General features: G+C 36.4%; 1 protein-coding gene across 22 annotated transcripts in view; it reads right to left on the bottom strand.

Moving 5' to 3' along the window:
- mical3a (microtubule associated monooxygenase, calponin and LIM domain containing 3a) overlaps positions 1-15,030 on the bottom strand; it is a 77,132-nt gene that overhangs the window by 3,291 nt on the left and 58,811 nt on the right. For 21 of the 22 annotated variants that reach the window (XM_042744337.1, XM_042744340.1, XM_042744342.1 and 18 more), the window contains 2 exons: positions 14,617-14,730; positions 14,265-14,395 (listed from right to left, as the gene is read on the bottom strand). In XM_042744337.1, coding sequence (XP_042600271.1) covers positions 14,280-14,395; positions 14,617-14,730 — 230 coding nt within the window. In that variant the 3' untranslated portion in view covers positions 14,265-14,279. Of the gene's footprint in view, positions 1-322; positions 423-4,143; positions 4,210-7,014; positions 7,066-7,756; positions 7,808-9,193; positions 9,288-9,411; positions 9,520-10,332; positions 10,385-11,311; positions 11,530-11,613; positions 11,709-12,328; positions 14,165-14,264; positions 14,396-14,616; positions 14,731-15,030 lie in introns of those variants that run through there. The other variant, XM_042744357.1, reaches the window with a different exon arrangement.

Raw genomic sequence — 15,030 nt, forward strand, 5'->3', positions numbered from 1 at the left:
AATCTTAAAAACTTGACTAGTTGGATCAGCAAATATTTTCATCCCACTGTTGGCTGTTGTTTTGAAGAACAGTGTAATGGAAAATGAGTTGACTGTAATAAATTTTTGGACATTGAGAAATATTAACAAACTAGAATGTGGTTTTTTTAATTTTTTTATTTTTATTAAAAACTAAAATAAAATTAGCTCTAGTTAATTTTTTTTTAATAGTTTGAAAAAAAAAAGTTCTTGATGTAGATAAGACTAAACAAATTAAGTCAAAATTAAAGAGCATAAAGAAATGGGAAATGGGCACTGAAGCTTAAATTGGACATCTACTCACAATATCATCAACTCCGATTCATAGCGCACCAAGGCATTCTTCTCCTGGACCAGTTTAAACCATTCCTGCATCAGCTTTGGATCATCCTTTTTACCCATTCCTGCAAGAAGCACATTGGAGAAGCATGAGGAACCTGACAGTTAACCACTCGCTGACACACACACCTGACACAGACACCCACACAGCAAATGTGATGACAGCCAAGCCAGGATGTCTTTGTCAGGGCAAGAGTAGGGTGGGAATGTGGAAGACCGTGATGAGGTCGAGCCTGCCGGGTTCACAGAGGATGGCGTGGAGGTACGGCTTCTGATTGGACAGCATATCATGATCAATGCTGATCAGACTGGACTTCTGAGGCATTTGGTCTTTTTCAAGGCAGTGGATATTGCTTCAAATTTTAAAACCTTCTTTTGCATGACTACGTTTATTAATTATAAAAGCTACCCAATAATCCAAGGGAATGTTGTAGATATATGTCGAAAAGTGTGAACATCTACACTTGGTTTTACCTTTGTGGGTCCATAGCTTGCTCCAAGGAGGTTTGCTCCAAAAATTATGCAAGTTACCCAACTGTATACCATTTTAGCAATAATTATGGCATGGCGTATAAAGAAATGTTCCAGTTTCATTACAAGTTCAGCTCTACTGACAGCAAAGTTGGCAAATTGTTGATTGCCACAAAAATTAATTTTGACTCTTCTCTCAGAAAGCACTGTATCTTTGCTAAAGAACTTATGCTAATTATTATTTCTTACAAATAATATATAAATATAAGTATAAATAACACGTGACAGTTCAGAAGTTTTTGTTGTTGTTGCTGTTTCTTTTAAATTAATTTTTTTACTTATATTCAACTGACCATAAAGAAATACTTATACATTATTTCTATTTCAAATAAATGCTATTTCTGAATTTATTAAAACAAAAATCTGGATTTTAACAGCTTTAAAAGTAATGTCAATTTTATTTTCCCACTGTAAGTGCCTTAACACAGCTACAATTTTTGCTTGTTATAAAAACAAAAAGGACAAGTCAAAATAACTTTTCTGCGGTAATCAACATTATGCAGCAAAAGCTTGCATTGAACCTGGAACATTCCTTTAAAAAGCGCTCTGGGTTGAGCTCATGACTCAATATTCTTTACCTGCAGTGCAGTTAGACCTTCCTATAATGTTTGCATGAGGTAAAAAGCCTCATGGCATGTGCTGAAGTCCATGATCAAAGCAGAATACTGTCAACCGGCTGTATGTGGGAACAACTGTACATGTCAGCCCATGCTAGTACAGTCCCAGATGTCTATGAAAACCCCATCTCCCATCCTTACACGCACACACATAAACACACGAGTGAAGCCAAGCGCTGAGATGAGCCATCACGCGGCAAACCTGGATGGAGCATGACGTACTTAGCTGACGGAGAGGCGGCTCTTGCAACACAAAAGGGAAAAAGACAGTACACACATAAATCGTACAGCTGTGCTCGCGGTTGCTGGCCTTGACTGTTTTAACACACAGAGGCAAAGTAGAGGTCCTCAGACATAAAAACAGTGAGAGACAGAGACAAGAGGACAGGGAGGCTAAACTTATCCAGTGGGACGCACTGTCAGTGGCCTCCCCCACACTCAGCCCCATGCTTTTCCCAAGAGGAACAGAGAAAGAAGAACCACAGTTAGAACAGTTGTAGAACAGCCACGCTAACGTTGTGCCAAAAGGGCACTTTTATACACAGGCATAAATACACACACCAGATTACAAACTGACAAAAACACAATGTTGCCAAACTTCTGTATTTTGTGCTGCTGCATTTAAAGTCAACATGAAATGTCCTATGCTAACATTTTACTTATATATTGTTATATTTCAACCCAAAATTTATTGAGAAAACTCAATATTGAATTCATTAAATCGTATAACTCACATAGTACATAATATCAAATATATTAAGCATGAAATAAATCAGTAACCTGATACAGTATAGTAATAATTTATAAAATAATTAAAAATATTTAATATATTATTTATGCATTATATATAATGCATGATAAAATAATGTAAAATAATAACACACAACACAAATCATCATCATCATTATAATTATTAAATCAAACAGGAATAAAATAAGCACTATTTAAAACAAACATTTTAATAAAATTAAAGCATTGCTGGAAGGTCTTTTAAAAATGCATTACTTACAAAACAACAGCTTGATGAATAATTTGTGCAACATTATTTTTCCCCAACCTATTGGCCTCGATTGTTTTATCAGAAAAGGAAAGATAAAGTTATTCTGATAAGCGGGGAAAAAAAAATCTTTGGAATAACAATTGCATTAAGTCCAAGAGTCTGAAATAAAATCAAAACAAAATAAAATGGAAAAAATAAAACATTTGATTTCATGTTGACTTTAAATTTGAATGCAATGGTATGACAAAGACATAAAAAAGACTACCAAGTTTGGAGACCTCACTTTCCTATTGTGTTCCTTTTACACATGCTATCCTTCATAACAAATCATCAGTGTTATGGAAACATATGCACACACTGAATATAATCTATGATACAAGCTCTGTAAAGGAGCTGTGAGGTTGGGACAGGTAAAACGCTGACAGTTTTAGAACTCGGGAAGAGCAAACGACAATCATGCGGTTATTTAAATTCACACTTAGAGTCAGCAGAGCAGTTTCCCCCAAAAAACACAGTCTGTCATTGTATCAGGTCTGCTCTTATGTACTAATTGAAAATGCATTTTATGCTATGCTTATCCTCTTTAGGGAGTCTAAAGTTAAGAGTATAGAAAATAAAATTAGAACCTTGATATGTGAAACCAAAACTTTTGCTGCTACTGCTGAGGGCTGGGTGATATACCAAACATTTACCACATATTCGATTTTTTGTTGCTGATATATAATTTTAATAGCATACAATTCTGACAGTGAGGGCAAATTTGATTAACTTGCCTGAAACAATTCTTTCAAATTTCCTGACTCAAATACTGATTGAACAGTTTATTTGGGTCAACTGTTCATGAAAATCCTTGCATGGCACATACACAAGTTTCAAAATGTAATGCATAGTATTCTTGTTTATTACAATTAATTATGTTTGTGCATATAAATAAAATTCAAATTTGTTGCCTTTTTGCTTAAAGCATATTGAATCTACTTGGCAACTACATAAGTAAAATATGCTATATCTATTACAACTAGCTACATCTAATTGTAATAGAAACATTTTGGATTTGTACTGCTACATTTTATTGGCACACTTTTAGTTTCAAAATTACCATTAAAGCCAAAAGTAAATATAATGCCAAAACCATTTGCAAACAAGTGATAAGGCAAAAATTGTAAGATTTTTTTCTTCTTCTTCTTTTCTTTAGGTATAAATAATTCTAATTAATAGCACCACTAAATAAAATAAAAAATGCTTTTTTGATACTAAATCAAATCCCGAAGTATAATAATTGATTACATAAAATATTAATATACATATTAAAACATATTAAAAATTATGGGCTTATAACATTTTACAGCAAATACATTAATTTAGATAAGGAATTGAATACTGGCAAAAGGCCTGAAAATTATCATCCAGCCCTACTGCTGCTACAAATTTGTGTGTTTATCAGAAGCACTGACGCAATCTGCTGGGGGAAATCCACTGAGCCTGGACACACATGGGCAGGGGAGAGGAGTAGACTTTGTAGTTGAAGGGCAAAAGCAATACTCCACAGGTCCAGTGGATTGTCAAATTGACGCCGCTGGCCATGTTGTAATGATAAACATAGCTGGCCGGCAGCAAACATGACGGGGTTTACGTTACCTTCAGGGGCACAGCAGGGGCAGAGGTACAGGGCTCTTCGACGAGGGGTCCCGACATAGGGCTCAACTTCCACAACACAGGAAAGGAATGTGAGAGAAAGAGATAGCAGAGAGAGAGAGAGAGAGTGAGCAGAGTGGAGGAGGTGACCAGAAGCGTGAAATCAAGAAAGAGATGTGGAAGAGAAAAAAAAGTGAGGAGCAAAAATCAAAAAGAGAAAGAACTCTGGGGAAAAACTGAAAGCAGCAGTGCAATGAGACATACTGGGGGGAAATGACACGGGATAGAGCGCAAACATGAATGAACTGAGGAAGAGGGGTGAAATATCATGCTACTCTTTGAACTTTTCCTTCTGTGCACTACTGAGGGCAAATAAGTGCCGACTTGAGAGCAAGCCTAATGTTTGCACAGGCTACATAAAAGAAGTACAGTATGCAGCTGTAGCTCTCCTGAAAGTGGGGTCTAGAAAATTTAGATTTTAACATCTTAAGGTTGAATTATTATATCATCTATGGGGATGTTCCTGGATTTCTCAATCCTCTTACTACATCTGATGTGGAAATCAGTCTATATGGCAGGTGTCAAACCTCTAGTCAAAAAAAATAAATAAATAAATACATAAAAAAAATAAAAAATAAAAAAGCGTCAAATGACCGTCACCAGAGAAAAGTATTTCACCAATGGAGCAAATTAAAAGGCAGATTCTTGTATAATTCTTTGTGCTCTGCAAAGCTAAGACGACAGAATGGTCTATAAAATGCTGAACCAATTGGATGAGATGTCGTGTAATTCACAACAGAGGAGTGTGTCAATGCAACCCTCGAAAGCATGACTTGTGACATTGTCTGCATTCAGAAACTAATCAACACATACAACACCGTCTTATGTGAAGGCTGAGGACATATTCAGTTTCCTATTCTACATAAGTGACCCCTATTCTGACCTCATCAACACAAACAAAGCAAATGAACATTAAAAGGGGCATTTCATTGAAAAGATCTGTTTCAATCTAACACATCTTAAACCGCATCATCTCATATCGCTGGCTCATCCTCTGCAATTATGGGAAGAATCAGGGAACTAATTATCCATGAAAAGCAACAAGCTCACATTCTTATGCAGACATGCATGGAAACGACCCACGGGAAACAGGCCATAAACAAACGCACACTGATGCAAAGTTACACAGAAATCAACAAAAGCTTTCAGAAGTTTGATTTAATTGGCTACAAAAATGGGGACAACTATGTTGCTTTGGATAAGACAACCAAGTCTTCCTGCCAAGAGATGGCTTAGGCCTCAGAACGCTGACAGTAATTTTGCAAAGTGTTTTTGGGCTCGGATTACAATAAATCCTCCAACTGTTAGCAGGTCCGCCACCAAATAGTTTGTGATGAAAAAAAACCTCACTTTTAAAGGAAAATCAATCTAAGTGAACAGCTCGCATATTAGCCACTTAATCTCTGTGCAACTGTTACAAAAATGAAAGAAAATGTAGCCACAAGAAGCAATTATGGGGTTGCAGCATTAAAATGCCAAACAGAACTCATACGAACTTTGTGAAATTAGCTTGCTTTTGGATTTCAAATGCCTTTTCCATCAACGTCTTGAGACAATGTACTAGAACATCTATAAAATGTGAATATGTTTTACTTACCTGGGTTTCCTAATAAAACAATACTCTTAGCATACGTAAAGACCCTTGTAAAATAACCCTTGTTACATTGCAATAGATTTTTGGCATGCTACGTTTAAGAATCTTGTTGCATTGAAAAAGATTCATAAGATGGTTTAAACAATGCCTCAATGTCCTTTAAAAAAAACACAAACTGCGCTCCACGCTATCTCCTGTCTGCGTGGGTGATCTCGGCATGGCTTGCCTGGAACTCCACAGTGTGATCAATGAAACGCCACAAGACAATACACTCATTCAAACAAGCACCCAACAGATCCACAGCGTGAGATATAAGGTTAGGGAACGCAGTGAAGTGGAACCACACATGATGGGATTAATCACAATGAGGAATGATGCACTGAACACTGGGATCTCTCGGGGACCCTATGCAACTGAGCAGGTATGGGAGGAAAATATGAAAGCTAATGTGCTGGCGGGTAAAGCAGACAGCCATAAGCTTTACGAAAGGCTAGAGGGGAGGGGCTTAATCAGGATTGCAAACATTTATTTGATTTTTTTAAGCATTCCAGATTTCAGATGCTGCTGTATATTAATAGCACATTTTTAGTTTGAAAACTACGATTAAAACTGAAAGCAAATATAATGCCAGGGCCATTTGCAAGCGAGCAATTTTTGGGCAAAAACTGACACAAAAAATACTTTTGCTTTGATTATAATGACTGTCACTTAAAAAAAAAAAAAAACGAAAATACATTAAATTATTATATAATTTTTATTATAGGTAATAATATAGTTTATAAAAAGATACAATCATTAAAAATGAAACATGTATATGAAAGAAAATATAAATAACTAATAATAATTCATTCTTAATATATGAATCTAAAAAAATCTGAAAAAAATAAAAAAAATAAATATAATAAATAATAATAATAATAATAATAATAATAATAATAATAATAATAATAATAATAATATATATATATATATATATATATATATATATATATATATATATATATATATATATATATATATATATATATATATATATATATATATATATATTTAAAATACAATTATAAACATTTCGTAAAAATTATAAATTACATAGTGAATTAACATTAAGCAGAATAAACTGACAGTATTTAGGCAGAGTGAAGACTCAGTAAGTACAGGGGGAAAAGAGAGCGCGTCAGATGTTAGTCCATTTCAAGCAACAGATTTGAAATACATACCGCCCAGATGCAAATCCAGGATCTCACTGTAATTAGACTCTCCCCAATAGTCTATAATAAGGATATATTAGAAACATGTTACTGCACACACAGGCACAGCCAGTAGCTTCAAGTCATGCATATGTTGCACACAAACACACACGCTCACACAGTAAGGTATGCCGAATACACACTCATCACTCTTGTTATCTGGCATGTAAACACGTAGTTAATTGCATTTATATTACATGTCCTGTAATGGTAGATGACGAGCACATAGATTTGTTGCACTGCAGTGTTCTGCCACAAGGGACACAACAGACTCTGGAGTGCAAGTATGTTTTTGTATTTAAAAACCCTTGTTTAAACTCCCATCTACCTATCTAGAACTCCTTTTATTCAATGTATAGCAGGCATTTTGACCCTAAATGCTACAGATAATCTGTACAGCCTGTGAATATGTGTTATGCTTAACATCAAAACATGAATATAGCATTTAACAGATGACTTGGGATGCTTTAGGATTCACAAAACGGAATGATATAGATCCAAAACCAAAGAAACAGCCTATAAAACTTTTTAACATTAATAGTGGCTCACATTCAGTGATGCAGAATACAAATCTATGTTTGGCGTGATCGGATTGACGGGCATGCAGTTGAGACACACGTGAGGAGAGACCAGGAGAGACGATGTTCGGCGTGAGAATGTCATGATATGCTGAGACGACTACAACAACCACTAGAGTTATCACCATGGATACCTGAGCGCCTCTTACGCTGTTTTGGACTAACACTAGAACCTTTATACAACCCTGAGAGAGTAAAGGATAAAAAGAGATTAAGAAACATTAGATTTAAAAGATGCGATGGAGGGGAGAGGGGGAGGTGAGAGGCGAGGCAATTCAGAATTTGTCTTTTACTGCCTATAATTACCCTACTGTCTGGAAATTACAAATCAACTTCATAAATATTAATTTTATTACAGCTACAGCTGCTTGATTTTGTGAACATTATCTGTTCACATTTTGCAACAGGAAACCATTTTCTTTGAATCCAATAATGAAATAGATTCCAGTAATTCTCTCAGCTGTTACTGTAGCACCCATCAAAAGGAAAATGCTGATTTTTGATAGCTTGTAGTGTGCAATTGAATGCAAAAAAAAAAAAACTAAATATAAGAACAGCCGTGGTATTGTCAAAACATTAATTTTGCAATACCTTTGATTTATTAGAAGCATTATATAATGCGGTTTTTGCAATATTTGAAAAAAAAAAAAAAAAAAAAAAAATCTTTCTAATATGTATATATACACATATTTACATTTTCAAATAAAGACTTCAAGACTCTTCTGGTGAATAGGGATTTATTTAAATAAATAAATAAATAAATAAATAAATAAAATATATATATATATATATATATATATATATATATATATATATATATATATATATATATAATTTTTTTTTTTTTTTTCAAAGATTGCAGGGGAAGATCCAACTGTATGTCAGGTATAAATCCTTGGACTTAGTGGATTTAAATAATCTTTTTAATGTAAAAATGTGTCCAGGAAAATGAAAAATGTCTTGATTCATTTGCAGCTCAACTGGAGAGCTCAAAAAGCAATTCTGGCATATGAATTATTTAGAGCTGAGTATAACTAGAAAAAAAATATATATTCACTACCAAAATGTCTATGACTTTTTCATGCCTTTCAAGGTTTTAATAATTATAATTGCCTATTCCAGGCCTGGAAATCACAGTTTTAAAATTCCCTGACATTTCCAGGTTTTCCATAACCATGGGAATTCTGAATGTAATTCTAATGTTATGTCAGTGTGGAACCCAACAGAGTGTTATGAATTTAGTAATGAGATAAAAGCTTCTAGCAAGATTCATGTAAAAAAAAAAAAAAAGCCATTACTTTACTATGAATACTAAGAATACTAACACAAATTAAAGAAATGGGTTTTAATCATAGGGAAAATGATGCATAAACATAATTTTACATCCTTTAGGGTCTGCACTGTAGTTTGAAGCTAGAATCTAGAAAGAAAAAAAAAACCTGCAAGCAACACTGACCTAAAGGTCAAAGTATAACTACGTAGAAAAGAATGAGTTATGCAGATCTGCTCCACGGCTTTAAGCCTTCAGCAGTGCATCTGAGGAATAAAGTGAGACTGAAAGAGAGAAATACCTGCTTCCCCTCGCAATGCCTTTTCCACGGCGACACCTCTCTCCTCTAACTGCCTCTGTTTCTCTTCCACCTGCTCCAGCTGTCTCTGAATGATCTGAGGAATCAAAAAGCAGCTTCTAGTTAATTTTTTAATTTCACACTCTATTCTTCTGCAAGGTGATGGCTGAAATTCAGCTTTCTGACAACCTCATGCGAAAAAGTCATTAGTATGCTTTCACCTGGGCTCTGTGGAGCCTCTTGAGCTCCTCTTGCTTGGCCTGCCTCCGTGCAGCTTTCTGTACTCTTCTTGTCAACTTGGCATTGAGTTCCTCCTCAGTGTATGTTTTCTGAAACAGGAAATTAAAAATCAGATCCAGCACTCTGTAAGCTATGTCCAGGTGAGTTGTAGATGGATCCTTGTCTGGCATCACATGTTTACGTCTACAGCAGAGTCTAAAACAAAGCCTAAAGTCAAAGCTACGTAAATACAACAACAGATGAAAGTATTTCTGACTTACAATTCTAAAGCACCTCTAGATGTGATTTATCACAATAATGGTACTGTGTGTGTGTTTTTGGAAATTCAACAAATAAACACTCAAGTTTTTCAGTATATGAAGTACTCCATTCTCCATTAAAAAATACATTATTCACAAATTTACTACAGCTGAAATTTGCACAAAAGGGACTCAATGTAACACTAACAAAAAAAGACTTGACTCAAACTTTAAATCTGCAGACTAGATATATAGATAAACAGATAAAGTTGTCTTTGTGTATTTCATTGATATATTGCACACAGCCAATGTGCTAGTATAAAAGTATAAGACAGACATAGAAAAAAAATATGGACTGGAGAGATTCTTTAAGAAAGTATAGTAGAAGCTATGAAAGAAAAACAAGTTGCATGTAAACCAGTGAGGTACACAGTATAGAAAACAGTATGCAGGTAAACAGCCAGAAAGCCTTTTGAGAATGTCATGTGATACAGATACATCCTCCAGCAGAAAGGGGGCGCTTTAGCCTTCACCATGCTGCAGAAAACGGTTAGTAATACAATAAAGCAAACATACTCGGACCAACAATAAGGGGTTAGGCATGACGGTGTGATATGACATGCGTAAAACATGTAGACCAATGGGAATGAATGAACACACTACCTTTGTGGCATACGATCTCTTGAACGCCAATGCATGAGGTACATAAACAGACAGAAAAATAAATTAAAAAAGGAAACAAATATTATGCGATTAGATGGGTTAATGTACAATTAAACAAAAACAGGATTCTATGGCAACACACAAACACAAGACTTAACATTTAAGGATGCTGGGATGAGTGCAAAGGTACAAATTAATGTGACCGTGTTTTGTGCACATTTACACTCAGGGTCCAAAATTAACATCCGCCATTCAAAATTCTTCTCTTAGACAGCACATGAAATATTCATAATCAAAAAAAAACATTAACCAACAAAAAAAAAAAACACCTATGGCCAAAAATTTTCACGCACCATTAGCAAGTGTGGCAAAAAGTTAATTTTGGACCTTTTGCACTAAAAGAGTACTCTAAAAGACTTGATAGAGGATAAGAGTACATACTAAAACATTACTGTATTAGTGACTAAACCAAAGGCAAATTCGTCTTGAAAAAACAACACTAAATCAAAAATAATAATAATAATCTGGACAAACAGAACATTTATATAAAAAAAAACAAAAAAAAACAATAACAACAACATCATAAACAACAACACCACCACCACAAACTACCTGTGTCACGACCACAGCTTCATATCCACAACTAGGCTAGTTATGAAAGCCAGATGAACACTGCACTCTAAAAGTGCCTACTATAACTTTTTTTCTTTTTAATTCTATGAACTACACTATGATTGTTTTGTTCTTCTTCACTCTCTGTTCCACTCTCTATTCACCTTCACACAAACACAGCAAGGCTAAAGATACTTCATTTCTTACAGGTTATGAATGAAAAAGAATGCTGTTCAATATCTTTTAATACATTTGAGCATGGTTTTAGTTTTTAGTTTTTTTTATTGGGGGGGGGGCATAGTGTTGCATTCATGTTCTGTCTGAAACCCAGTAGCTTCTAGCTGCTGTGCAATACATCACAAATACCTCTTCATCTTTTCCTTTCTCCTGTTGCACATCCTTCATTTTAACAATCTTTTCTTTGACTCTTCTTTCATTCTCCCTCTCTTTTGACCTTTCCTTGCCCTTCTCTGTTACTCTTTTTCCTTTTTCCTTCACCCTGTCCTTATCCTTCTCTTTGGATTTCTCCTCTTTAATTGCCTCTTTTTTCAAATCTGATACCAAGTCAAACAGGTCCACATGACGCTGAGAAGAGTAAAAGATTTTATTAAAAAAAGCATACATTTGAATCGAATGAAAAAAGAAGCGCTTTAAATATTATATACTTACATCACCCTTGGACTTCTGAGGGGATCTTTCCAGAACATCGTCACAGGAGAGATCAGAGTCCTCAGAAAAGCTGAGATTTCTCCTCAGACGTAAATCTACATTAGTAAATTAGAGAGAACTTTGCTTAAGAAAATCACCAGTTGAAAGAGACTTGTGTAAGTTTAATAAACTTAGCAAAATTCAGGCAAGATTTGAACATAACCCATGAGGGTCTGAAGTGAGCCGTTTTACTGGTCACCAAATTCTAAAGTAGCATCACTAATATACTTTTTGTATAAAAAGGAAACCCAGAATGCACTGTGACAATTAAAGGAAACAAAAAAATCCACATTTTTGGATGAGGCAAGATGTTGATTATAGAGCACAAATTATTCAATCAACACCATGAAGTATTAATAATCCTAGCTTAATGTATATATATAAAAAGCATATTTTACACAATATTTTGTGCAATCTACTTCCATGCTTGTTAAAGGTATCACAACATTATCTTAGCATTATGCTAACAGTAGACTCCAATGAAATCATTTGCGAGTTGAATCCAACCACGTGGAGCATTCCAAAACGGTCACTAACGAGGTTTAATGAAGGTTATGATGCTGTCTTGAAAAGGAGCGGGCTATTTAGTATTCACACTAGATTTTGGAACAGAGCTAGCATAGACAAGGACAAATTCTGGCAAAGGGGGAGCTGTTCAAATGAAAAACTAGCTGACCTGAGGACCTGTCCAGTGGTGATTCTTTCTTCTTCCCTGAGTCTGCAGTTGTAGAGCTTGAAGGTGTGCTTGAGCATGACTTGTCGTCTTTCTTCTTTTTGTCCTTCTTGTAGCCAGAGAACACCGCCTTCCACAGGGACTTGTGTTTGGGTGGAGTCTCTTCTGTGCCAGAGAGCCTTTCATTTTTGGCTTTCTTTTCTTTTTTGTTCTTGCGTGGAGAAAACAGTGAGCTGCGCTTCTTGCTTTTGCCCCCTGTTGAGCTTTCTGAAGATGTGACAGAACTGTCCACATTCTTACTGGTCGGTGTGGTGAAGACACGGTCAGGTAGTGTGTCTGTCTGCTTTTTGGACTCCAAAGCCTTCACTGCAGAGTCCTTGGGTGTGTTTGATTGCTTTTTGTTTTTCCCTGTTGTCTCAGGAACATTCCAGGCTACTTTTGCCACAGCACCCTTGGCAGCATCTGATTCTTTCATCTTAGTAAGCTGCTTGGCCATGGCGTCCTTCAGAGCTTGGCTCTTCACAGACTTTTCCCGTGCCCGCATTCGCTCTTCTGCGATCTCCTTAGCTTCGGGAGAAAAATCTTGGGGACTCTTTGCTGTCCGGGAAACTCCACCAGATATGTTGGGCTTGCCATTTTCCACTGCCAGCGCCAAGTGCAAAGGCGGTTTCTCCCGGTTGACCTTGCTGGTTGGCGGGGTGTAAAATTTTTCCAGACCACTTGTGTCTGGAATGCGGTCATCGTACGTGTCTTCAACATCGTCAGCAAATGGTATCTCATCTACACACTCCACAAAAGACTTTCTCACCTCTTCACGGCGTGGTTTATTTGGTTCCTTTACCCTCATAACAACAGGTGGGTTAGTTCTAGGTTCTGGACCTGGAGCTGTAACTAGTTTTGGTTGAGGAGGACTAACTGGAGTCTTCGGTTTAGGGGGTGGAGTATCAGGTTTAGGTTCCTCTGTGGCTTCAAGGAGGTTGTCCCAGGACACCTGAGGCCTTTTGTTTTGGGGTGAAGCTGGCTCTTCATTGGGTGGAGGTGGTGGGGGACTGGAAGGAGGGGTTAGCATGGTAGAATCAGAGTTGTTGTAGCTGTCACTAGCTGCTGTCTGACTGGTAGTCACACTTCCATTAAGACCCAACCCAGAACTGCTGCTCAAGTCTTTCTTCTCAGAACCATTACTCTTAGGTTCCACCGGAGATATAACCTGACCCTCCAAGGTAATGTTAATCCTACGTATGATAGAACGGCCTGTGAAAGTAGGCTTCTGCTCTTCAGAAAAGTCCTCTGGGGTGTAAGACTTTGGAGATGATGATTCAGGCGTTGGAGTTTTCGCAATGCTCTTCTCCACTGTCGTTTTGCTTCGATCCAGTGGAGTGAGTCCTAAACTCTTTCTGATCTCTGCACTCTTCAACCAGAACTCCTCAATGAGGTCTGTTTTCCTGACAGGGGTTTCCTCAAGCACTGAATCTTTCAAGGGTTCACTCGTTCTCTTCTCAAAAGCAGGTTTAGCCAAAGGAGTGGAAGTGACTGCTGGGACTGGCTGAGTCCTGACAGGGGAGCTTGTGGAGAGGGGTGAGGGTGGCTCCTGGCAGGGTTGTGATTGGGTACATATTGGAGATAAAGGATTACCTGTTGGAGAACAGGCACAAGGCTCGGGCTGGACAGGAGATTTGGGATTTGCGGTCTCTGGTTGTGAAACAGGTTGGGAACAGATGGGCGATAGCGCAACAATTTGAGCAATAGGACAATGGGGACTTTTAACATCAAGGGGAACATCTGGTTTGACATAATAACATATATATAGCTCACAGAAAAAAAGTCCACCAACAAATATAACTAAAAAAAAAAAAAAAACAAACTTCTCACACCTGTAAAAAGAGAAAACGAATAGTAGAATTTTATAGAATGCAGAGGCTTTTGTTATTTTAAATACCAAACAAAAAAGTGAGGTCTAAGACATTTTGATCCCACAACCCCGCATTACCTCTTCAATTGGTAAAGCAGGTTTTTGGATTGGAGACAGCACAACGTCCACAATCAATTCTCTTGGATTTGCAGATGTTTTCTCTGCAAGGAAAAATAAAATTAGCTCAAATATTGATGGACATCGAAAATCCCCTTGTGTTGAGATTTTAATCATCAAAGCCTGCGTAATTATGAAGCAAGACATTGATGTAATGCGTTCAGAGACACAAGTTATGCAAGTGCATGAACATTTTGCAATCGTCAGTCTCAAAAAGAAATGGAAAAAGCATGAATTTATATGATTATGATTAGGTTATGATTACCAGTGTTAGAAACATGTCCCTGGCTCTCTGCTTTGCCATTATCCACTGGAAGCGTCACCACTTCATCTATGCAACGTGAACGAGCTTCAGTCTCTGCATCTGAGGGAATGTCCTCTGTGACATTAAACAAATTAAAACAGTGTGAAAGCCTGTTTAAAATACATGGAAATACATATTTTAAAAGCAACCATTTTGTCTGTATTCATTTCTGTAGATAATGTATTATTAAAAAAGCACCAGGTTGTGTCAAGCCTATTTAGCCTTTTTAAATAATCAAAATAAATTACAAAAAGGGAAAGCTTTTTGTAAACAATCCTTTCAAGGACAACCGAAAGTAACTAACTAACTAACTAACTAACATATAACATTAATATTTAAATGTCAAGTCTGTTAACCTTATTTTATTTAGGAAAG

The sequence above is a fragment of the Cyprinus carpio genome, chromosome B18 (genome assembly GCF_018340385.1).
Source record: "Cyprinus carpio isolate SPL01 chromosome B18, ASM1834038v1, whole genome shotgun sequence".
Classification (NCBI taxonomy): domain Eukaryota; kingdom Metazoa; phylum Chordata; class Actinopteri; order Cypriniformes; family Cyprinidae; genus Cyprinus; species Cyprinus carpio.